Below are 23,988 nucleotides of genomic sequence, written 5' to 3'. Positions count from 1 at the left end.
GACGCAGTGCACACTGGGTATCATGCTGATCTAGAAATGCAACTGGCAGGTACTGGTGTCTGTGCTTAATAAAAGTAGGGGGAGAGTTATGACTTCATAAATGGAGTTTGTCTGGGAGATAAAACTCAGGCCTAAGATAATAAAAGGACCATACTGTGAGAGGTCTGAGGTGGCTGCTTTCAGCCCAGAATGGCAGCCTTAAAGCTAAGAAACACAGGCAGCCTTTTGGGAAGATCCTAGACTTCACCTTGGCAAACAAGACGGTCACTAAGGCCCCTAACACGGCTTCGTTCGCATGGCTTGGTAAGCAGTGGAGGCCTCCACAGTGAGGGAGTGGATGGCTGGATGAACACATAGCCAAGGCATCACGGTGGGAAACATGGGACTGTAGTCTTTTATTGACTCTTACAGTTTCCTGGACTTTTGGCCCCAAATGGGAAAGAAAAAAAAAGCAAATTAGAAACAACATTGGCAGTAGGATGTGACAATGCCCCTGGGGAGGGAAGCTGAGTAGAACGTGGCAGGCCAGCGAGGGGTCCAAGTTTTGGAGGTCATGAGCCTCATCAGATATGGCCAAGATGGCAGAATGCCCAAGCTTCTTGCTCAGGCAAAGCTTCAGGAAAATTAATGTTAAGATACAAGGCTTGAGGGAGCTGAAGAATCCCAGGCTCTGGTCCCAGCAAATCTCCCTCCCGCTCAGTCTGACTCCACTGTGCAGAAACTGGGCTCTTCTGACCTGGTGGTCAGTGAGAGATGACAGGTAGGCCAGCCAAGGAGCACTTAGCACTGGCATCAGGGAGAAGGGGGGAAGGCCAGAGGCCAGGACAGCTGACCAGACACTAACCCATTGCTACTCTAGGGCCCCTACTCCAGGGCCATGCCACTCCACAGCCCAGGATAGCCAACCTCTGTCCTTCCTAGCTCAGGCCAGGAAACACTTTTTGCTAGGAGAGGAGGAAAGGAGAGGCCCACATCCCCTGGTGTGCTCCACACCCTTTAGGCAGGCTGGGTCATAGCATCCTTGAAGCCGTCATGGTGACAAAGTCCTCAAAGCTGAGCCGGATGTTGCCCTGTACAGCCGTATCCTTCTCCCGGAAGGCCTCAGTCAACACCTGAAGCTGGGTACACACCTTGATGAAGCAGTCCAGCTGCATGGCGGGAATGGCAGAGCGTGTACAGTATCGGGAAACCAGGAGCTGCGTGAACTGAGGGCTCAGGTTGTAGCCCATCTGGGACAGCGCTGGAGAGGAAGGGCACAAGAAGAGGCCTGATGTGAGCCCTTCATAGGAACTGGAGCACTACAGCACAGCAAATCAGGGGACCTCGGGGAGCAGCTCAGAAACATGAAGACAGAGAGGTCTTGGGAAGCCAGTCAGATGTCAGGAGCACAGGCGCTTTCTCTGGATGGGCCCCACCTCCCATCTCTTCACTCTCAAGGTTCGTGAGAGTCCAGAGAAGCCAGTGGTCTACCTGTGACCATCTGGTGCATTTGTTCTAGAGAAGGAAGTGTACACCACTCACCACCCCTGAATGAGCTGACATCAGAGGGGGCTGCTGAGCACAGCTGTTCTGGAGGCAAGCGAGTCTTGGTCCCCTGCTTACCTCACTAGCCCCTTACTGCCATTCATGCAGGAATGATACTTAACCTGTGCTCTAATAAGGATTAAAGGCAATCATGAAGACACTTGGCACAGTGCCTTGCTCGCACACATCCCCCTATGAGGCCACAGTCTGCATGCCACTTCCTGTCTCCACTGCGATGCCTCCTGCCTCTTCTGCATTCCTTGTCTGCCTAGAAGCCATCTGAGCTCCCTGGAGTGGGAGCCCCTGAGCAAGGAACTCCGCTTCAGTTTTGCCGCTTATAAAAGGGAAAGCAGAAGGGATCCTTCCCCAGTCTGTGTGGAGTGGCAAACAGGACCGAGCCCCCAGCAAGATGGCTGTCAGGAACCCAGTGCAATGCACATCAGTGCCTGGGGCATGGCAGACAGGAAGTGCTGATTCTGTTGTGGCTATGACTTCACCAACATCCATGAAAGAAGCTGGCGAGGGAGCGATCAGTACTGACCACCCTTCCCTTCTAGCAGGGGCAGGCATGGCGTGCTCATCCCAACCACAGATTTCGGTCTGAATGAAATGCATGGCCTGGACTCTCTGGGCAGCCCCCTTCCCACTGGGTGCTTGTAGCCACATTAGCTATCTGACCCAGGCTTTGGGTGTGACCTACAGAGTCCTCTCACCCACTGCAGCTCTGAGAAGGCTTTGGTTTGGGTTGAAAATTAATGGCCTCTGGCCAAACAACAACAGAAGTGAGCTCAGACAGAGCTCTTCCCATGCGGCACGCTGAGACAAGAAAGAGCCGCACTGCTCTCCAGGGTTCCATCTCTCCGATGCAGGAGGGACTGACTGTTCCACTCAGCAGTGTCTGGAGTCCTGCCACCAGGAAGCCCAGCAGATGCAGACCACTGTTGTCTGACCCCAGAGCTTGGCTCAAGGCCCCATCCAGGTACGGAACAGTGGAATGGGTGGTACAGGCAGGTAGGGCACCGACAGAGGAACCCTTCACAGCGTTTTAAGAAATGAAGAGAGGCCGAGCTGTGCCGCAGCCCCTGTGCCCACTGTGCCCTCACCTTGCTGCAGCTCTGTGGAGCTGATGGATCCCGAGTGGTCCCGGTCATACTGCTGAAAGAGGTTCTTCCACTGCTGGAGGAACTTCCATAAGGCTGAGAAGCCGACGACATCAATTCGGCCAGTCTTGGTCTTGTCAAACATGTCTGAGTGGGAGGAGGGGAAGGAGGAAGGAAGGCTTCAAGACTGAGGGCCAAGGGACCACTGAGGAAGCCCTTCTCCCAGGCTGAAGCAAAGCCCTGTGCCCAAGTCTCAGGACCAGCCTTCTCCCTGGCCACTCAGCCCTGTCCCATCCAGATTCTGCAGGGCTGGTGGCTTAGCTCTAAGACTTGGTTCCACGCTGACCCCTTGCCTATAGTTTCTTACCCGGGAAGAGAGGGTCTACCTGCAGAATGGGAAACTGGACCAGCCTGTAACTTAGCAACCTAATTGATGACGATCCAAGAAAGGAAAGCGCATCTTGAACCCAAGCTCCCCCTTAGCTATACTTCTCTTCAGACTGCACACCTCTGCCAACTGTCAGGCAGTGTTGACCTGCCTCAAGCCTGCTTGAGAAGCCCGTGTGGAACTCACTTATCATCATGAGGCACGTCTCATCATTGAATGAGGACCAGTTGGAGTTGACCAGGGCCTGCTTCAGCTCCTTGAGTGAGATATAGCCACTGTGGTCGGCATCCACTGACTGGAACCAGGAGTAGGCCTCAGGATCGACATTGGGGGGGACACCACCTGGAGAAAGGGATGTGAACCATGGTAGTCAGACCCAGGTCAAAGAAATGCTCCGAGCCATTCTGAGAACCTCCTTTGGCTGCAGGTTTCCCCTTGTGTTCTAGTTAGCTTTAATCGCCAACTTGACATAGCCTGGGGTCATCTGAGAAAGGAGTCCAACTGAAGGGTTGAATTGCCAGATCAGACTAGCCTTCGGGGGCTGTCCTAACTGTTACCTGATGGGGGAGGTCCAATGTGTGGCTGGCACCATTCTCTGGGTAGGTGGTCCTGGCTTGTTTAAGACCACTCGGAAAGTATAAGGCTGCAAGGGGGCCAGCAAACAGTGTTTTTCCGGGTTCCTGCTTCCTAGTTCTCGTCCTGACTTCTCAATGATGGACTACAGCCTATAAGCTCAAGTAAACCTCTTCCTCCCCTAATCAGAGTTTTGCCATAGCAACAGAAAGAAATCTCAAATGCCTACCCACAAGGCCTCACTACCCGTCACCTATGCCTCCTGCAGTTGATGTCTAAAGCACGGTCCTGCAACGCTTTGTGTACTGTTACAGCAGCTTCTCGGCTATTTACACCCCGCCCCCAACACATGGAGAAAACTCTGTGAAATGCTTAAGGGACAAAGGGAAGCAGAGTCAGGCTGTCCCAGTGAAGCAGGGTTGACAGGCCACACAAGGGGTTTCTTCACACAAGAAGGATAGTATCTGAAACAGACATGCTCAGTGTGGAGGGCAGACCCAGGAGAGGCCAGAGGAAAGGTTGCCTGACTGAAGATGAAGATTTAGTAGAGGAAGCCTAGGCAGGCTTGCCCACTTAAAACAACAGTGCACTAGCTAGTGTCTACTGTTGACTGGAGGTAGAGGGGCCTCAACTGAGAACCGCCCAGACCAGAGCTAAGAAACAAGTCAGTGGAGGGAAACAAAGGACACTTAGTGTGACCACAAGTGGCAAGAGCAGACTTTGCACACTTACTGGTCTGTGAGGCTAGGGCCTCCAAACCCCACAGCTCAGCATCTGAGGGTGAGGAAAACGCGCCTGCCAAACAGGGTCTAAGAATCAGCTTTGGCAGTGGAGGGTAGGGACAGGAGGGTCTCATGAAGCCAGGCCCAGACACTCTTTTTTTCTGGATAAATGTTTTTGAAATTGCAGGGTGGGAAAGAAGTCAGACTGCCTTTCTGAAACTAGGGCTCACTTTCTGGAATTCCATGGGCAGCAGGTTCTGTGAAGTCCTGGGCCCATTTATGGTACTGGTTTTGAGGCAAGCAATTGCCTTTAAGCCTAGCCTGGGGCATGTTGGTGGGACATGGTCTTCTTGCTGGTTGATAGAGAAGCCCACTGTGGGCGGTGTCATCCCTGGCCTGGTGGGCCTGTGCTGAACAGAGAAGCTAGCTGAACATAGAGCAGGGCAAAGTCTAGGCAGTACCAGCTCTCCTCCTTGGTTTCTGCTTTAAACTTGCCGTCAGGGATGGACCAAATAAACCCTTCCTTCCTCTAAGCTGCCTTTGGTCATGGTGTTCATCAGAACAGAAACCAAACTGGAACAAGCAGGGTCACTGGGGAAGGACAGCCACCACCACTGGCAGCTAGTTTCTGTGACAACTATCGTTATGTGCTTCAACAGAAGAGCTCACTTGGCTTTAGATTCAAGTCCTGACTGGTTTTACTAGCTGTGTAATTTCAGGTGAAATAAGTTATCTCTTTGAATGCCAACTTCCTTTTTTTTTTTTTGGAGCTGGGGACCGAACCCAGGGCCTTAGCGCTCTACCACTAAGCTAAATCCCCAACCCCAACTTTCATATTTATATGAACCATGTCCAAGGGCGGCGGCAGGAATGAATTACACGAGACAACAGCAAAACTAAGTCCACAGCAAAGACTGGAGTGGGAGGGAGAGACGGCTTCCGAGAAGGGTTATTTCAGCTGTACATGAAGGGGTGAGGAGCTGTGGAGGAGGGGAAGGAGGGGAAGGCTCAGGGTGTGTGCTCGGCACTCTGAACAGTCTCTGCTGGAGGGAAGGCAAGGGCTGATGGCAGGTGAGCACCTCTGATGGCCAGCTCTGTCCTCTATAGCAGTAATCCTCTACCCTGGAGGGGAACTTCCCAGGGCTTTGAGGCAAGTGAGTGAGCATCAGTGCCATTCCCCAGAGCCGCTGGCTACCCGGAGAGGAGCAATGCAGCCAATGAGAGGAAGCAGCAAAGAGGGAGGCTGAGCATGTGACCCATGTCTGGCCTTTCCTCCCCTGCCCTAGAGATTACCGCCACTCTTGCTCCCTGGGGAGCAGGCTTGGGTCAGGGCTCCTCGGCCCTCAGACTTTCTATGAGCTCAGACACAGTGTTTTGGAGGATATGGAAATCAGTGCAGAGCTGCTGAGCTGAAAGCTAACAGCCAGAGCTTGGCTCTGAGAAGACAAATGCCACTGCTGGCAGTGCCCAGAACCCCAGAGGTTTGGGTATCTCCCTCGGGACTACCTGCCTGGGTACATCCACTCAGCTCGGCTTGCTTCCTAAGCACAACATTCCCTGGAGCCCCTTCTCACAGGGCCCAGGCAGTTCCAGGCTGCCTGGTTGGTGTTTAGCCTCCTGAGAATAGCCACTCTGGGAAGGAGCTCGCTAAAGTGAGTCCTGGAAAAGCAAGGACAGCACCCCCTCCCCGGCAACCCCTGCTCTTCAATCTCTGCCCACTTCGTCTTCCTTCCCCTTATTTTCCACAGCTACCATCCCAGTAAATGCCAATACTATTCAGCCATATAACGAGTCCTCTCACAGAATGCCGTCCGTCCGTCCATTAAACCCAGATGCTATGCCCAGTACTAAGTAAGCTGATGCTTCACATTTAACACAGCCTGAGAGGTGGGCTGTAGCACTGTCCCTATTTCACTGAGGTTTAAAAAGGCCACCTGGTCAGGTCAGCAAGTGTCTGACCTTTAAAGCTAAGCTTTCATCGATGACACCATCTTTCCTTTCTACAGATGAGGTCAGTCCCCCTCCCTCAGTAATGGAGTTTCTTCTCTTGTGGACAACATTGCTGTGGCCAGGTTATCTGCTGAGCCCCCTTCCCAGTCTAAGCACTGTACGCCCCACCCACTGCCTGTTAGCCTAAGGATCTCCCCATGAGAGGGGCACCATCTCCTCCTGGGGTCAACCTGACAGTGGCATATGCTTCAGGGAAAAGAACAGGGGTCCTTCTGAGAAGAGTCTTATGAGGTCCCCAGCCCTGCTAGCTTCTTGCTCTTTTTCTCTACCCTAAGGACAACATGTCCCCCAAATGGGATGCTCCGTTAGCCCTGATCCCAGAATGAAGACACTGAAGCAGAAGCTTAGCCGCTGACACACTCGTGAGAGTGAGCAAGCAACAGAAATGCTTGCTGAAAGCCAAGAGGATATTGGAGATGTCAGCCCTAAAAAGCTAACTGATGAACTTCACATTCTGCCAGTGCGGACGGAGCAGGAAGGGAGGGGCTGTGGTGCCAGAGGCCGGGATACTTGCACATCTACAGGAAGGATAAGGATGGGACGTGGAAAGCTTAGACCAGGTCTGGGTTCCAGGACTGGGATATGGAGCTGGAGATTCTACTTACCCTGTCCATAAGGTCCAGGCGGCTGGGTACCATAGGGACTTGGATGTGCCTGACCATAGGGGCCTCCTGGAGGTCCACCACCATAGGGGCCTCCTGGAGGTCCACCGCCATATGGTCCGCCTGGAGTTCCAGAGGGGGTTCCTCCAGCACTGGGGTAGCCATAGGGTCCTCCAGGGGCAGGAGCTCCGTAACCACCAGGGGGGAATCCACTGCCATACTGGCCCCCACCATGGGGAGGTCCAGGATAGTAGCCACCGGGGTGTGGTCCAGGTACCTGTCCTGCAGCTCCTGGGTAACTCTGTAGGAAGAACAGACAGGAGCAGGATGACAAATGAAACGACAGCACAGCACTTTACAGCTACAGAGCACCCACACAGTCGTCCTTATGACTGATTCTACAGGTGACGTTGGACTTTCAGCTCTTTGCTCAGGTGGCCTTGAGGCTTCCAGGGAAGCGACCAGTCACTCGAGGTCATGCCAAGGGCATACAGAGTCTAGGGTGGAATTTTGTCCTCCTGACTTCCTCGTTCCTGCACATCAAAGGTCCTACAAGGTCTGGCATCACACCTGGCTTGTGGCTTTATCCCTACCTTTCAGTATACAGTGGATGCTCAGTAAATGCTCATCCGAACAGGTGAAGAGTCAAGCAGAATGCTCAGCCTTTGGGACTTCCACCTCTACTCGCAGGAACTCAAAGCACAAGTCAGGTCTCTGCCCCACAGCCTGGCCCTCATCAGCCACCAGTGACGTAAGCACAGCATGCACCCTGCACAGCAGCCCTTCCTTACCTTGTTAGCTGACAATGCATGGATATTCCCTATCCTCGTGTCTTTGAGCAGACATGGAGTCTATCCCCAGGGCATTAGGGACAATGACCAAACACCACACAGTTCCGGTTTGGACCCCACTAACTCTCCTCACTAATGCATTGAGGAAGGAGATGAAATGACTTCCTCTTGGAGTGGTTAAACAAGATATAACCCAAGTATGAATCCTCCACTCTCTCTCTCCCTCTGTCTTTTGTGATACCCTAACAAAAAACAGTGTATTAGAGACAGGATGTGTACTTTTTGGAGAAAGTACACATGAAATAACAGAACTCTATAGAGTCTTTATAGGAGAGCATGAAAGGAGTTTTGACCCACTCCCCCACCCCGCCTTAGTTAAGGTTTTACTGCTGTGAACAGACACCACAACCAAAGCAACTCTTTTAAAAAGAATAATTGGGGCTGGCTTACAGGCTCAGAGGTTCAGTCCATTATCATCAAGGCAGGAGCATGGCAGTGTCCAGGCAGGCATGGTGCAGGAGGACCTGAGAGCTCTACACCTTCATCTGAAGGCTAGCAGAACACTGACTTCCAGGCAGCTAGGACTGGGGTTTTAAAGCCCACACCCACAGTGACACACCTGCTCCAACAAGGTCACGCCTCCTAATAGTACCACACCCTGGGCCAGGAATATTCAAGCCATGACCCCCCCCCCACCAAAAAAAATTAACTTCTTCTGAGGCTTGTGAAAGGAAACTGAAATTATTTTCAGATCCAGAAGGATAAAAATATCAAGGGCTTGTCCAGTGAGTTGGATAGCTCTGGGTCCGTGCAGTTAAGGAAGAGTCCCTCTGCTGGAGAGATGGCTCAGTGGTTAGTTAAGAGCACTGACTGCTTCCTCTTCCGGCAGACACGGGTTCAATTCCCAGTACCCACATGGCAGCTCATAATTATTGCGGTAAGAATTACATAAAAGATGAGCGGCTACCAGTTCCATCTCACGCTGTCCCCTGGGCAGGTTGTTACCATGCCTGACACACACATTGTGTTCCGTGGGCCCTTCTAGTCACACCACGCTAGCCTTAGGCATTGTATGGCCTAGCATGGCTTCTACAACTGAGACAGGTTTTCTCTCTGCCCCCTGGGAACTTTGTTCACATCCCCTGTAGTTCAGTAAATCAAAGGTCTAAAAACTTGTAGTCTAACAATTAGATTTATATGTTAAAATCTCAATCTACAATACATCCACACAATAAACTCACAACCAATTGATTAAGGATATAAGCTGCCCACATAGATAAGATAAATTTGCCTACAGAAATCCATCCCAGCTACTGGGCAATTCAGGACCATCCGGATCTGGGTCATCCTTCCCTATCTCCATCTTGATTCATTCTCCCTCTCCTTCTTCTCCTTCTCTCCCTACAAAAACTTTGTCCCTGTCTTATTCTTTTACTGTCCAGTCATGGCCTTGATCTAACCTGTGCCAGCCCTCACTTGCATAATACATCAACCTACACGCAACTGTCTATAACTCTAAGATCTGACACCCTCATACAGACAAAATGCCAATGCACATAAAATAAAAATAATAATTAAAAAAATAAGAGTCACTCTGTTGTTTTGGGAGAGAAAAAGTTAGGTATAGTAGAAAGAAACCACAGTTCATGACTGCGAGGGAAATGGGAGCGTTTAAGACAGACAGAGAAGGGTGAATCTAAGCATCTTCAGAAGAGCTGTCCTTGTTCCAGGACTCAAACCGTTAGCTGTAATGGAACATCTAGCCAGACTTGGCTCGGGCAAGCTATAAATGAACAAAGGTTTGTATTGAAGTTTGTAAATTCTTTAAAACCAGATTTATATCTTTAATAGGGTAGGCTAGTGGTGCCAAAGGCCAGCCTGGACTTGGGAGAGGGACCTGAGGAAGGGGTGAATGGAGTCAATGATGGGTGCAGGCCGACAGCTCTGTGCTCTGCTAGAGATATCTCCTCATGCAGCCAAAGCCCCATCTTTTTGATCATATAAGCTACTCCCTTAGGGGTTGTTTATCAGTTCAATCATTTATCCCAGGTTTTGATTATCCCACTAAATAGCATTTTATGACCTTAGTCCCTTGACACTTAGAAAAAGACAGCAAGTATACATTTTTAAAACATAGCAAGGGGTTGGGGATTTAGCTCAGTGGTAGAGCACTTGCCTAGCAAACGCAAGGCCCTGGGTTCGGTCCCCAGCTCCGAAAAAAAGAAAAAAAAAAAAAACATAGCAAGTCCTATGTGGTTCACTGGGCGCAATGTTTATGATTGCCAACTCTAGACATAGAGACAATTTTTATGTGAGAGTTAGCTTTCTGCTTCCCAACTCTTTCACTGTCTAAGCTTGGCTGACCTAGAACTTGCTCTGTAGATAGACCTTGAACTTAGAGATCTGAATGGTTCTGTCTCCTGAATGCTGGGATTAAAGGCGTGTACCACCATGCCTGGACCTAAGCTTTTCTAGAACTTGCTCTGTCCCAAGCTGGACTTGAACTCAGAGACCTGCTTGCTCTTGTTTCCTGGATTAAAAGTGTGCACCACCATGCCTGGGCCACTGTTCCTTATGATCCAAACCAAAAGCCTGTTTTCCAACCTCAAGATCTGGATCACAAGTGTGCTCTATTTCTGGATGTTAGTTTATTCCAGAATAAAAGCCCAAACTATTCCTTGTTCAACTGTAAACACAAACAATAAGTTAGCGTGGCGAGATCTTGCCCTGATGTCACCACTCTGTAAATCTACCTTCTCGGACACAGGATTCAGTTCTTTCACTTCCTGGTGCCCTTTTATAACTTGAGCCATATATTTTGTATTTAGTTTAGTGAGTTGTTTGTGCTGACGCAACCAGCATTAAGGTTTCTTTTTATAATTTTTAGTAGAATATCTGGATCAAATTTGGTTGTTGATGACTTCTGTGGAGAAGACAAGCATCTTACCACTAATATATAACCATCTATTTGAGCCTTGTTTTTAACTATTACTTTCTCTCATTATTCAGGTTTTTTCCTCTATTCATCAAAACATGTCTCCTTCCTTAACATCTTCTGGACTGACTCATTACTGTAGCTGTCTCTGTTCTTTCAGGTCCATGAAGCCCCTCATACAATTCACACTGCATCCTTATATTCTACACAGTTGAGAAATCCTGTAAAGAACAGTCCTTACACTAACTTATGTATTCTTTGTATTCTTTTTTTTTTTTTTTTTGGAGCTGAGGACCGAACCCAGGGCCTTCCGCTTGCTAGGCAAGTGCTTTATCACTGAGCTAAATCCCCAACCCCTAACTCATGTATTCTTGAACTCATGTTTTCAGAGTTCTTTCCCACAGCCTTAAGGTCTATCCTGAAGGTCACAGCATTATCATTTTGCTGGGGAACATAAGACACAGTATTGCTTCTGGGATTTGTGCTGTTTCAGATTGTTATGGCGTCATTAATCTTGGCAGGGAACATTCCCTGAAGGAGGAACATGAAGTAAAATATATACATTATCATGCAAAGAAGCCTTATTCCTACAGTAACTGTCAGTACTTGAGAAAACCCATGTCCACTTGGCCCTGCTCCTGGGACAGGAACCATGTCACACCGTCCCTTCTGCATCCATGCCAGACCTGGTATCTCCCCTTTCCCGTTTCAATTCAAGAGTGTGAACACTGATTATGAGTGTGGTTATTAAGTACTTAACTTGCTTGATGTAGATTAGAATGTGAAACAAAACCAGTAAGAATAAACTAACTTTGATTCCTCCAATCATCAGCAAAGTTGTCCAGGAAGATGAAGAAGTAAACTCATGGACAGCAGAGAAAAAGGCTGTAGACACTTCCTTAATAGAAGTGGGTCCCACTCTAGATTTACTAATATCCATGATCTCATTATATAGGGAGTCTGTATCCAAAGCCAAACTAGAATTGTTCCAAACACCCTTTAAGTGAGACTGAATTTTAGACCAGTCATGTTCAGAGGAACTAGATCCCAAGGGTGTTACACAGACCAATGAACAGTGAATGGCTTTGCATTGAGAGCCTGATCTTAAAATTTTAAATTTGATTTCCCATAAACAGAACTGCTTCCTCTAGAGCACTAAGCCTATCCTGAAGTTCCTTGCCAATATTCTCCTGAATCCTGAGTACTGACACATTTTTGGGTAATTGTTCTACATGATGTGCTGTGTGAATCTCTTTAACCAAGGATGCAGTGGATAAGGCAAAACTAGAAATCACACCTATTAAAGCTGTGGTCCCCAATATCAAGGCTGCAACAAATCTTTTCGACCCCTTGAGAGCCAAATTATCCTTATGCAAAGCCTCTATCCCAGGGTTGGAGAACCACGAGCCAGTAACATTAACAAGCAATAAAACATATGGAGGTTGTCTAAGTATAACGTAGACATCTTTGGATAAAAGTCTGCGCATCTAATAGATAGGAGCTGTGGACTGACTGCACGAGCTTCAGGTTTCCCATTCCTTGATAGTAGAGAAAGGTGCTGTGACTCGGGGCTGAGGTTTGCTTATTGGCACCTTGAGGAAGCAAAGAGTTAGCTTATGTGTGGCAGCAAACAGCCTAAACAAATCTGGTTGAGAAGGGTAATCTCTCCTGAGCAAATGTAGCTGCACCGTGAGTAAGGCCCTGCCTGGAGGATACCAGGCACTCACTGGCTATGTCTTTGGACAAGGAAGGCTTTTCATTAGTGTATTTACTACCATCCAGTTGAGTCTTATAATTGTGCTCTGGACTGCGGACAAACCAACCCAGGAGCTTAAAAGCTGTTATATTATAAGGGAAGTAATGTACAGTTTTAGCCTTAAAGCCAAAACCAAACCATAGAGGATATCTTTCCTTAGGAACTCTTTCCCAACAGATTCTAAATCCTCAGTTGGCTGACAAGGAGAAGCTTAGGGGAAGAGGATAAGTTCCTGTATAGTAATAAGTGACATTATAAAGCTTTGGCAGGAATAGTTTTAAAAAACACACATCCCAGGTTGGGGATTTAGCCCAGTGGTAGAGCACTTGCCTAGCAAGTGCAAGGCCCTGGGTTCGGTCCTTAGCTCCAAAAAAAAAAAAAAAAAAAGCAAAAAAACACACATCCCTGCTATCTTGATGGGCACCATCACCTCTTGTCTGGACCGGCGGAGAGGGAGAATCAGCAATCAATGAATGTTCTTGAAGAGAAAGCTTCTCTGCACAGCCATCCCAGTGGAAAATCAAACTGGCAAGGAGTCAGACTGGCCGTCCTAAGTAAAATTATCATTTGTCTTTCTAGTTAAGAACTAGACCCCGGCCCCCCGAACACACACACCCAGCACACTGGTACGAAGTGGTGACCTTAATAAGAGCATACGGCCAGGAAGTGGGATGAACCATCGGCAGCAGGAAAATAAGCTCAATAAGCAGCTGAAGGCTGAGCCCTGCCAATGGGAAGAGACAAGCAAACAGCAAATACAAGGCACCCTGCCTCCCACACCAAAGGAGAAGCAAGCATAGCCAAAATCGGATTTTGAGCAGTAGAGGGCAGGTGATTAGCTGCCATGGAGCTTCTGAACTTGGGGTCAAAGATTTGAGCCCAAGGTGGAATGATATTATCGCATGCAGATGCTGCACTCGGAGCAAGTGGGTCTCTCCCGAGGAGTGGGTCTTTCCCCGCCAGCCAGCAGGACATGACTGAGAACTTCCAGGATCTCCTTCGTTTTATCAGAAGAGTCAGGGATTTCTATCTGCATCATTTTTGATGACTGCTTGTGAAATTGCATCTTCACAGGAAGCAGAGCCATCTGTCTCTTCTCTCTCTGGTGTTGCCTCCTGGCCTTGAAGTGGGCAGGCACAGTTCAGGGTCTGCTGAGTCTATTAGGGACTCAGACTAGGTTTTAGCATCTTTGGGAAAAACACAAGCATAGCCTCGATGAGATGTCAAAAGGACACCCAGGCCTTTCCATTCTTACCTTAACAAGTCTCTCCATTTTACCATAGGCAGGGTGTCCCTGACCTTACAGACCAATGGGTGTTTCATAGGGCTTTAGGCCTTTAAATTTTTGAAATAATTTAAAGTAAATGGGCATGATTCAAAATGTGATGGAGAATAGTATTTGAATTCTCCTTCCTGCAATTTTATAAGTTGAGATTTTAGCATCTGATGGGATCTCTTGACAACTGCCTGTCCTTTCGGATTATAGGGAATTCCCATAGTATGAGTAATACAGAAGGTTACACAGCCAGCTTAAGGCTCTGCCTGTATAAGCAGGAATATAATCTGTCTTTATATACAGAGGAAATCCAAGGTTAAGAAAAGCAATAGTGCCTATGTTGTATCCCATCCTTAACAGCCTTCCTGTCCTGGCAGAAGCCATAATTACATGGGAACGGGTATCCCCAAAGACATGAACATATGTAAGTCTTCCAAAGGAAGGAACATAAGTCAGACCATTTGCCATAAAGAGCCAGGCTTTAGACCTCAAGGATTCAGTCCATGGGTAAAGTAACATGATGGTCGGGGCAGCTGGACATTTTCTTACATTCTGCCTTGCAGCTTCCTGGGTTAGCTGACCTGCTATCTCAGCACCTGGGAATTCTGATGATGTAAAGTGTGAGAGGCTTGGGCCTGTTGTACAGGATCTAAACTACAGGAATAATTATTTGTGTCAGGGAATCAGCATTCTGATTCTCTTCTGACAAGAGACAGGGAGATTAGTATGTGACCTTATATGAGGTATAAAATAAGAAAAATTCCTATTTTGGACCAAGTCTTGCAGGTGTTGTAGTAACACATTAATCTGACTTTTATCTACATTAATTACATGTGTTTCAACATGTGCAAACAGCCTAGCCACATATTATAACTCTATATAAACATTAATAGGGGAGTTTTCACTCATTTCAAAAGCCCAGATTACAGCTGCTACCTCAACCTTTTGAGCTGACTTAAAGTCAACCCTTTTTGAAAAGGACTTTCCATTTTTAATTGTAGCTGCTATACCATTAGAAGACCTGTCTGTAAAGATCAAGTCTGTCTGTTCAGTAGGACTTGTTCTATAACTAGTAAGAAATAGAATCCTCTGAGTGTTTAGAAAATGTAGTACTGGATGTTTAGGCAAATGAAAAGAAAGATCTGTGTAACTTGCTATACTAACTTGTCAATCTTCTGAGAAGACCACCATTTTACCACTAATATCATACAACCATCTATCTGGGCCTTGTTTTTAACTATTTCTTTTTCTCTTGTTATCCAGGGTTTTTTCCTCTACCAACAAATCATGTCTCCTTTCTTAACATCTTCTGAACTGACTCATTAGTGCAGCTGTCTCTGTTCTTTCAGCTCCATGAAGCCCCTCATACAATTCACACTGCTTCCTGCACAGTTGAGAAATCCTGTAAGTTCTCACACTAACTTATGTATTCTTGAACTCATGTTTTCAGAGTTCTTTCCCACAGCCTTAAGGTCTATCCTGAAGGTCATAGCATTATCATTTTGCTGGGGAACATGAGACACAGTATTGCCTCTGGGATTTGTGCTGTTTCAGATTCTTATGGAGTCATTAACCTTGGCAGGGAGAAGATTCCCCAATAACTTTGGCAGGGAACATTCCCTGAAGGAGGAACATTAAGTAAAATACGTACATATGCCTTACTCCTACAGCAACTGTCAGCACTTGAGAAGACTCATATCCAGTTGGCCCTATTCCAGGGGCAGGATTCACTTCACACCATCCCTTCTGTAGCCATGCCAGATCTGGCATACTAGAATATCACCCACATAGTGAGATATGTATCAGGCCAGTTTTGTCTAATAGGTGAATTCACGGTAGGTATTGCATACCTACTAGTGGCAGCTGGGCAAAGTACTTTTCATGGGAAGTGAGATAGGTGCCTGCTTACCACAGTAGGCACTGAAAACTCATATCAGGGTGTGATGAAACAGTGAAAAAAAAAAGGCAGTATTTCAAATCAGTAACTATAACACAGTGGTTCTGAGGGAACTCTAGTGGGGTGGCATCAAGGAAGGAAGACAAGCATCAGCAGCACAAAGATCATGTGAAAGCCTCCATTTAACAGACTTTTGGGAAGTACAGAAGACAGGATTATTCCAGGCACTAAATAATGCTTCTTTATGGTCCATCTGAAGTCGTTCTGGATAATTACCAGTGGATATTACCAGTTGGCAGAGGCAGTGAAGATGTAAAAGATTCACTAGGAGACATCCCTGGGACACCTCTTTTTCTTTTGGAAAGCTGTATGGCTAACCCAACCTGGTTCCAAAGGATCAAATGTTTTAGCTGAACCAGTTGTACAGAGCAATGTAATTGGTCACCGACTCTTTCCCAAGACTTCTGAATCATAGGAGTATCCTATGGTTAGGATAGCAGAGACAGTATATCTTATAGTTTATAAATCTGTCTTAGTGACATTTTAGCTCCAAACCCTTTAAGTAAAGTTTTCAATTGCTCTGTATGCCTGTGAGTTTCAGGAGACAAAATTCCCCACAGTAAGAGCTGTCTGAGAGCCAGAGAGAGAAGACAGAGGCAGCAGGCTTTTGGGAAAGTCTGCTTGCTCCTGTGACTGACTGAGAAGTGGAGCCACACTGGGCAGATGAGAGAGAAAGAAAGGAGTAAGCACAGGTGTGTCTGTGCTGCCTGGGACCTGCCTGCCAACCTAGCCGATCTAAGACGCCCTATTCCCTTGTCCTTGGGATCTGTCCATCCTGCAGGCAGACAAGGAAGGAGCTTTGGGGAGATTCCATTTGTCTCTTGTCTGTTTGGGGGACCAAGTTGTCCAAAATTAAGAATCCCTTTTTCCTAGGGCTCTTCGGATGCTCATGTGAGTTTAGACCAATCAGTCACACTGGGGGCACACACCTCATCACTATCACAGTAAGGAGTAAGGTATGGGGGCACACATGCACCTGGAATCCCAGCACGTAGGAGCAGGAGGCAGATGGGATCTCTGTGAGTTTGAGGCCAGCCTGGTCTACAGAGACTTCCAGGACAGCCAGGGCTATATAGAAAAGCCTTGCCTCAAAACAAATAACAGAACCACCACCGCCGCCGCCGCCGCCACCACCTCACCAAATAAGGAATGAGAACGGGGCAATTCTTGTTGGATTGAGTGGACCAAAAGCCCAACTGTGATGTCCCCACTTCTCCCAGTGTTTTCTGTTGGACTCAAATAGGGGTCTTTGCCCTTTATTTACTGAACAGCACAGAAAAAAAAATGGTTCAGGAAGGGAATGAAGGACATTTTTGTTTTGTTTTGAGACAGGGTTTCTCTGTGTAGCCTGGCTGCCTTGGAACTCACTCTGTAGACCAGGCTGGCTTCAAACTCAGAGATCCTGTCTGTCTCTGCCTTCTGAGTGCTGGGATTAAAGGCTCACATCACCCTGCAGTTCTTAAGGCACACTTTTCTACAGAGACTTTAGCAGGATTTTACAAGGAAGAAGTTACTTCACTGACCCAGAACAGTGCTTAAAACCTTGCACTGCAGCTGCAAATGGCTGTGGTGCACAGCATTGCCTGGGTCAGGGGCATGGGGTGTAGAACTAACCATGAAGCCCTGCATTTAGCTTGGGTTGTAAAAGCTGACTGCGTGGGGAATCCAAGACAGGTAAGGTTGGTTATGTAGTTCTCTTAAAGGCAGGTTAACCTTACACAGGCTGAGTACATAGTAGGACAGCAGATAGAGTACCCAGGCTTTATTGCTCTCAAGGGATATTAACTTCTCTGCTAGTTCTGGAAAATGTCCATTCTCTTTGAATGAAAGAGGTATTTTTAGGAAAAGGTATCAGCACACTGAGACTCACCTTCACTAAACCTCAGGAGAACAGCTAACAGTGCCTGCTACAGGAATGAAGTGAGGCTCGTCCTGTGAAGCCTGGTGGAACTAGATCTTGGCAAGCAGTAACTATGACAGTGCCCCTCTAGAGGAAAGGAAACCTGAATTCAGAGAAGTCACACTTAGACTATGTGGAGCGGGGGCAGAAGCTAGGTCCCTGGAAGAGGGACACACTCCCTCTCTTGTCCACCTCTGTGCACTACTAGCTAGGGGCTCTGGAGGCTCAGAGTGTCCCATGTCCCATCCCTACATCAGTTTGGAAGAGCACAAACCAAATAAAAAGCAAGCATGTGCATTACTTATCTATTTTTATTAATTAATCTATCGCAGAGGTATTCTCTACCAAAAGAAGACAGAGGGACACTGTACACACAGGCAGACAGAGGGACACTGTACACACAGACAGACAAAGCAGACTTATGAGTGAGCATGGTGTGGGCAGGGAATGGCAAGAGCACATCATGAACCCAGAAAGGAAGGTTCTTCACACCCTCCCTGACCAAGCACCACTCTGCTGTCTCAGTAGGTGGGTGAGCTATCTGTGCCTGCCCAAAGTCTCCCTCACCCAGCAGAAAGTTCCCTAGGGCAGGCAGGGCTTCTTTCATCATCATCACCACCACCACCACCACCATCACTACCACCACCATCACTACCACCACCACCACTATCACCACCACCACTACCACCATTACTACCACCACCATCATCATCATCATCATCATCACCATCACCACCACCACCACCACCACCATCCGCAGTCCCAGCACAGTGCCTGGTATGTGCACACCTCCATACACGTGTGAACAAATCAGCACTCTGCAGAGCTGCGCTGCAGAAGGCAGAGCACCACAGAAGGGTTTCCAGTGGAGGAGGGATGTGCTGTGAGCCTTGTTTGGAGACTCGGCCAATGTGTGTTTGGAGGATGAGCTGGGGTCAGGGACAGCAGCCCGGGTGCTGGGCAGGCGGGGCAGAAACCAGACAGCAGACGCGGGGATGGAAAGAGCGGGTGGATTCTGAAGCTATTTCAGAGGTAGACTAGACATGACTTGGCAACTAATTGGATTAGGCAAGAGAAGGGGGTGGGGTGGGGTGAAGCCAAATGTCTAGAATGACTCAGGGTTCAGCTTGCACATGATGAACCAGGCAGAGCCATCAACTAAGACACAACAGGCTGGGGAGGAAGCTTGTGTAAAGCTTTGGGTTGGTCCCAGGGTCACCGAATTGCAAGTTAAGGTCTGAACCAGAAATGAGAGCCAGATCTTTGACTCCATGCTCCCCTCCCAAGCCTTTGCAGACATTTTCCAGCGGCATTTCAGACCCATAAAAATAAACTGGGGGTGGGGGGCAAAAGACAAGAAGAGTTTAGTAACCATGGTTTCTGAAGCATCACAGAAAAATTATCTCTAGGTCCTAGCTGATGAAAATAGGCTATGTTTGGTAATTTTCGGGGTTTGAGGCTCTGCAAGGTAATCAGCTTTTGCTGGTTCCCTGATCCTGAGAGCTAAGTGTGCACCCCACCTTAGAGATGAGAAAATGAAGATGCCCAACGTTTAGTATAGTTTATCATGCAGCTAAGATGAGAAATGGACTCAAAACAGCACCTGCACACATGAGGGCCCAGCACGTCTGTGCCAGGAGCTGTGCTAAACTTAACATGCCAGGTCTCCAGGCTTTCCACTGGACACAGGTAGTGGGAAAGGCTGGAGGTGATCTTTCAGCACCCAGGAAAGAGGACCCCCCAGATCCCATTCGTTTTCCACTGTGGCACCAAGACCTCAAGCTAGTTCAGTTCAACCTCACAGTAATGGTCTCTATTGCACTCCAGCAGGTGACAAGAGAGCTCAGACCCTCCCGATTCAGAAATTCCTGCATGCTTTTAGCAACAAGGGCTCCTTCTTCTACCTCCAAGCCTTTGAGAGGCTCGAAGGTATCAAAGCAGGTACATACTGACTCCTTATGAGGAAAGGAAGAGGTTGCCTGCTCAGAGCTACCTTTCAAGTGCCTGATGGGAGAGGAAGGAGCCTGAGCTAAGAGTAAACAGCCACAAGACACAAGAAATGGTCTGGCAATCACCAGCAGGGCCTCCTAAAATATTTAAAGGACAGAGACATGCAACCAATGAACAGCAAGCCAAGAGCTGTCCCAAGACTTTAATTACCACCTCTGTGCTGACACTCCAAAATCTCTCTCCAGTTTCATCCCCCATGAGCTGCAGACCCACATACCCAACAGCCTCCTGACCTTCCCTCCCTCCGTATGCTTTGTTCTGATCTCCAAGTACCTCCTGCCACCAAGTCATACAAATCAAAGCCTTGACGACCTCTCAAGGGCCTTTCCTTCCTTTCTCTGTCACTTGAATTAAACGTGTTCTTTCAGCTCTTCCTTCCAACAGCTTATCACAGCAGCCTTTACCAGGTCATCGTCCTATTTCGTCAAGAGGGTTTCTATAGCTCTGAAACCTACCCCCTTGCCTCACCCTCTCCCGTTTCCACCTCTGCTTTCAAGGCCCCATAGTTAGAGCTCTGAGAGACAAAAAATGTTATAAACCCTTCACCAGCTCCCCTCCCTCAATACTCTTGGGAGGCAATCAGTCCCCTCAAAATGACATACAAGACCCTTTGGGATTTGGCCCTTGCTTTTATTTCTGGTCTTGTTTTCTTGTCTCCTGGCCCCTCATTATTAAAACCAGACTAATCTTAAAACTGCTCCCCAAATGCTGGACTTTCTTATTCTCTAAACACATGCTCAGGCATTCTGATACAAACAAGGCAGTAAGAAAAATGTACTATGGAATGTACGGTCTTGCTTCCTGGTCTTTGTAAAATCATTTCCTTGGCTGGACTAGAACTCTTGTCTTCCCCCAGCTTATAGTTCCTGCCCCACCCCTGGGCTGGCCCTGCTGTATGCCCCGAGCACCTTAAACGCACTCCTACTTAACAGTCTACATTTCTGCACTCCTCTCTCAAGCAGAGTATTTACTACATGTCCACTTGACACTTATCTCACTTCTGGTGAGTCTGGTGTGGGTACTGCTACGACCCCATTCTACAGAACAGGAAACTGAGCTTCGGGTCTTTACAACAAATTTCTGTAAGCAAGTTGGCCAAGTAGGGATATGCAAAACAATCCCTCTGGCTCAGAAACCAAACTCTTAAGCACTGAGTTCCATCAAGTAGGCTCCCCCCCCCCCCCCCGAAACAAACAGTACTTGACTCTTGCTACTCCAACACCAAGGCAGCTCTTGAGCACCCTGGGCTGGAGGCAATGGAAAATTACAGGACCCGAGACTCCCACCAACGGCTGTAATCCTCCAGAACTATCCAGTGGGTGGAAGGGAGGTAGCACTGCCTGAGCCTTTGCATGATTTCAAACAACCAGGTTTCCTTTCTTAGAACACCTGGGATGAGGAGGCGGACAATAGAAGGTGGGGATAAAAGCTACCTTTCTTCTTCTATTCCAGACATTTTCTCCTAGTGCTCCCTTTCAGTATTCTGCCCTAAACACGCCCAGGCAGCATAGCAGCGAGTGTCCCACTGTGCCACAGCCCATGCACCAGTGACATGCAGAGCTAACTCCCTCCATACTCTGCTGCATCCCACCCTTCCTGTACCCTTTCCACGGGTCCTAGTTCTCTCTTTCCGTGGTAAGGGACTTAAAGCCCCAAGCCCTTAAAGGATGAATCCAAGGGCATGTAACACTTATTAAGTGGGGAGAGCTGGTCTGTCTGCCACTGCTTCTAGTGTATATGAATCATTCCCAGAACTTAAAACGTAGATTACTGGGGCCAGGAGGATAGCTCCATTGGTATACTGTTTGCCATGCAAGCAAGATGACCTACTTGCATGGATGTCAGCACCTCAGTAAAAAGCCAGATGTGGCCAAGCATGCCCAGGAAGACGGAGGCAGTGAGGATCCCTGGAATCTCTCGAGCTCACTGGCCAGGTAATGGAGCTCAGTGAGTTCCCTGTTTAGTGAGAGGTTGCCTCAAAACATAAGTTGGGGAACAACTGAAGCAGCTACTCAACTGTCAGCCTTTGGTTTCCAGATGCTCAACACCCCCCACAGGTAAGCACACACCCCCCTCTCACAATTGGGGGTGGGATCTGTGCCATCTAAGCTCAGAGATCTTAGACAGGACCCAAATCTGTCCTTTAAACAAGCTCTCGGGTAATTCTGATACAAACCAGCCACTAAAAATATGTACTATGGGAATGTTTTCCCAACCTGAGCTCCTCTGGAACACCAACACACAAAAAAATGAGCAGACATAATGCAAACCAATGGAGTTCCCTGGCTAAGACATATTCTATGCCTTTCTGGAAGGTTTATAGTGAACATCACCTTGCTGTATTAACAGAGCAGTTCCCAAGCTTGCCTAACCACAGAATCCTCCTCTATTAACAGCAACCACTAGCATCTCACAGAAGCCAGCAAGTGGAACGGGGTCTGGGAAGCATGGCTGTGGCGCTTCTTTCTACTCTGAGCCCACCCTGGCCTCTTTACTCACTTCTGCTGAGAGTGCAAGAAAAGGAATCCAAAGCTCTAACCCCGGCCTCACCCTCCCTTGCTAGGTGTGACCTTTAAGCCTCTCTGGGTTTGCTCCACAGGTGTAAGTCAAGAGAGTAGGCCCTGCGTGCCTACAGGGTCTTCATATGGGCACAATGGGGGCCCAACTGCTGTGTAGGGGCCAGCAAGATGACACTGTGGACAAAGGAGCTTGTTACCAGGTCCAAGATGTTTGATTTCCCAAGACCCGTTCCCGTTCGTGTGTGTATGTGTAGCCACCACCACCCCCAACACACACAAAAAATTTAAGAAATGCTGTAAGAACTGCACAGGGCTTTAAACATCTTTTGGTCTGTGACTATGGTCAATCAAAGCTTGAAAATATCCCATTTCGGGGCTGGAGAGAGGGAGAGATGGTTAAGAGCACTGACTGCTCTTCCAGAGGTCCTGAGTTCAAATCCCAGCAACCACATGGTAGCTCATAACCATCTGTAATGAGATCCAATGCCCTCTTCTGGTGTGTCTGAAGACAGCTACAGTGTACTTATATATAATAAATAATTCTTTTTCTAAAAAAAGAAAGAAAATATCCCATTTGATTTTTGCCTTCCACTTTCTTTACATGAGATTAATCTCTTAAAACTACTCTGTGATCAGGGCAATTCTTTGGTCCAAATTATTTCGAAGTGTGGGGTCTGCTTTGAAAAACCCTACAAACTGATGTTACACTTTCCTGTATAGGCTTACGAGAGTCACATCGTTCTTCCTAATAACTCTGTGAGGGGTGGACTTTACTACTGATCCATTTTATAAGAGGAAACTGGTTCAGAAAAACGACTTAAAACTAACGCGGCAAAGACATGGTTCCACTTTTAATTCAAAACTGTATTTAGCCACTTCACCACACTGTCACCTAATTCTGGCCATAAAAATCACACTGCAATAATGTTCCCGGCTGGTTCAAGGCAGACTAGAAAGTAAGGAAAAAGCATTTGCAGACAACCCAGGTTATGACCTTGGCTCTGCTGCCAAACTACCTGGTAACTTAGATAAACTCCGTATCTTCTCTGGGTTTCACTTTTCCTACCTGTGAAATAAGACTCTGGACTACCGTGAGTGGTGTAATCTAACTTCTGGCACCACCTACCACTGTTTGTCCTGATTATTCTGTCGCAGTACGTGCTGAGTGAGTCGGGAAAACTGTTTTTAGCCTACGCCCAGAAAGACTCCTAGGGAAACAGAGCTTTAAACGCCTCCAGAGCACAGAGGACTCCGCCCCACTGGAGACCTGAGATGTGCATCCAGGTCTAGTCCAGCCCCGATCTATTCTGTGCAAAACCCCCAAAGCAAGGCTTGCGCAAGACAGACAACCCCTTGAGTGGTCCTCGGTGACGTAAAACGAGCGCGACGGACTGGTCCTCGTTTCTCGCTCACGCAGGGCATTGTTCAGGTGAACCTCTGCGTGGGAAGGGCGCGGATCAAGTGGGGAGAAAGAGCCAAAAAAGAAGAGCGGTATTGGATTTATAGACAAAGCCCAGATATTGACGCAGGGGCCTATAACTCACCTGCCCGTCTGGATAGCTGGCCATGGCGGTTATGACGTCATACAATTGTGGTGGGCTGAACTTCCTGTTCTCAACATCTCTCGTTGGGCTTTGGGTCAGTTCCGCTTGTAATTGGACATCCAGGCTGTCAATCTACCGGTTAACAAACGGAAGTCACAGGCGGTGGGTGGGTACCTAACAGGGGAACAGGAGAGATGGAGGGTCCGGTAGGAGTGTACGGAAGTGTTGTTGGCGGTAGTGGCGCGTTTGGTTTTGTTTTTCTTGACCTGGAGCAGACCTCGGACCTAGTCAGATCTGGTTATCTAATGGAGAGACTAGGGCCGTTGTTTCTGCGGTGGCCATATTATAACCTGGCAAGTCGGACGCATGTTAGTTACGTCA

The 23,988-nt window shown here is 48.0% G+C and overlaps 1 protein-coding gene across 1 annotated transcript; it reads right to left on the bottom strand.

The window, feature by feature from the left end:
- Positions 1–376: 376 nt before the first annotated feature.
- Pef1 (penta-EF hand domain containing 1) lies at positions 377–23,643 on the bottom strand. Its single transcript, NM_001007651.1, is given in 5 exon segments — positions 377–1,240; positions 2,628–2,771; positions 3,199–3,354; positions 6,923–7,220; positions 23,608–23,643. Coding segments are annotated over 5 exon segments (852 nt in total). The 5' UTR covers positions 23,632–23,643; the 3' UTR covers positions 377–1,010.
- Positions 23,644–23,988: the final 345 nt, after the last annotated feature.

Source organism: Rattus norvegicus, chromosome 5 (genome assembly GCF_021556685.1).
Source record: "Rattus norvegicus strain SHRSP/BbbUtx chromosome 5, alternate assembly SHRSP_T2T, whole genome shotgun sequence".
In the NCBI taxonomy this organism is placed as follows: Eukaryota; Metazoa; Chordata; class Mammalia; order Rodentia; family Muridae; genus Rattus; species Rattus norvegicus.
The sequence above is the reverse complement of the archived record's forward strand: the minus strand, read 5'-3'. Positions and strand labels throughout refer to the sequence as shown.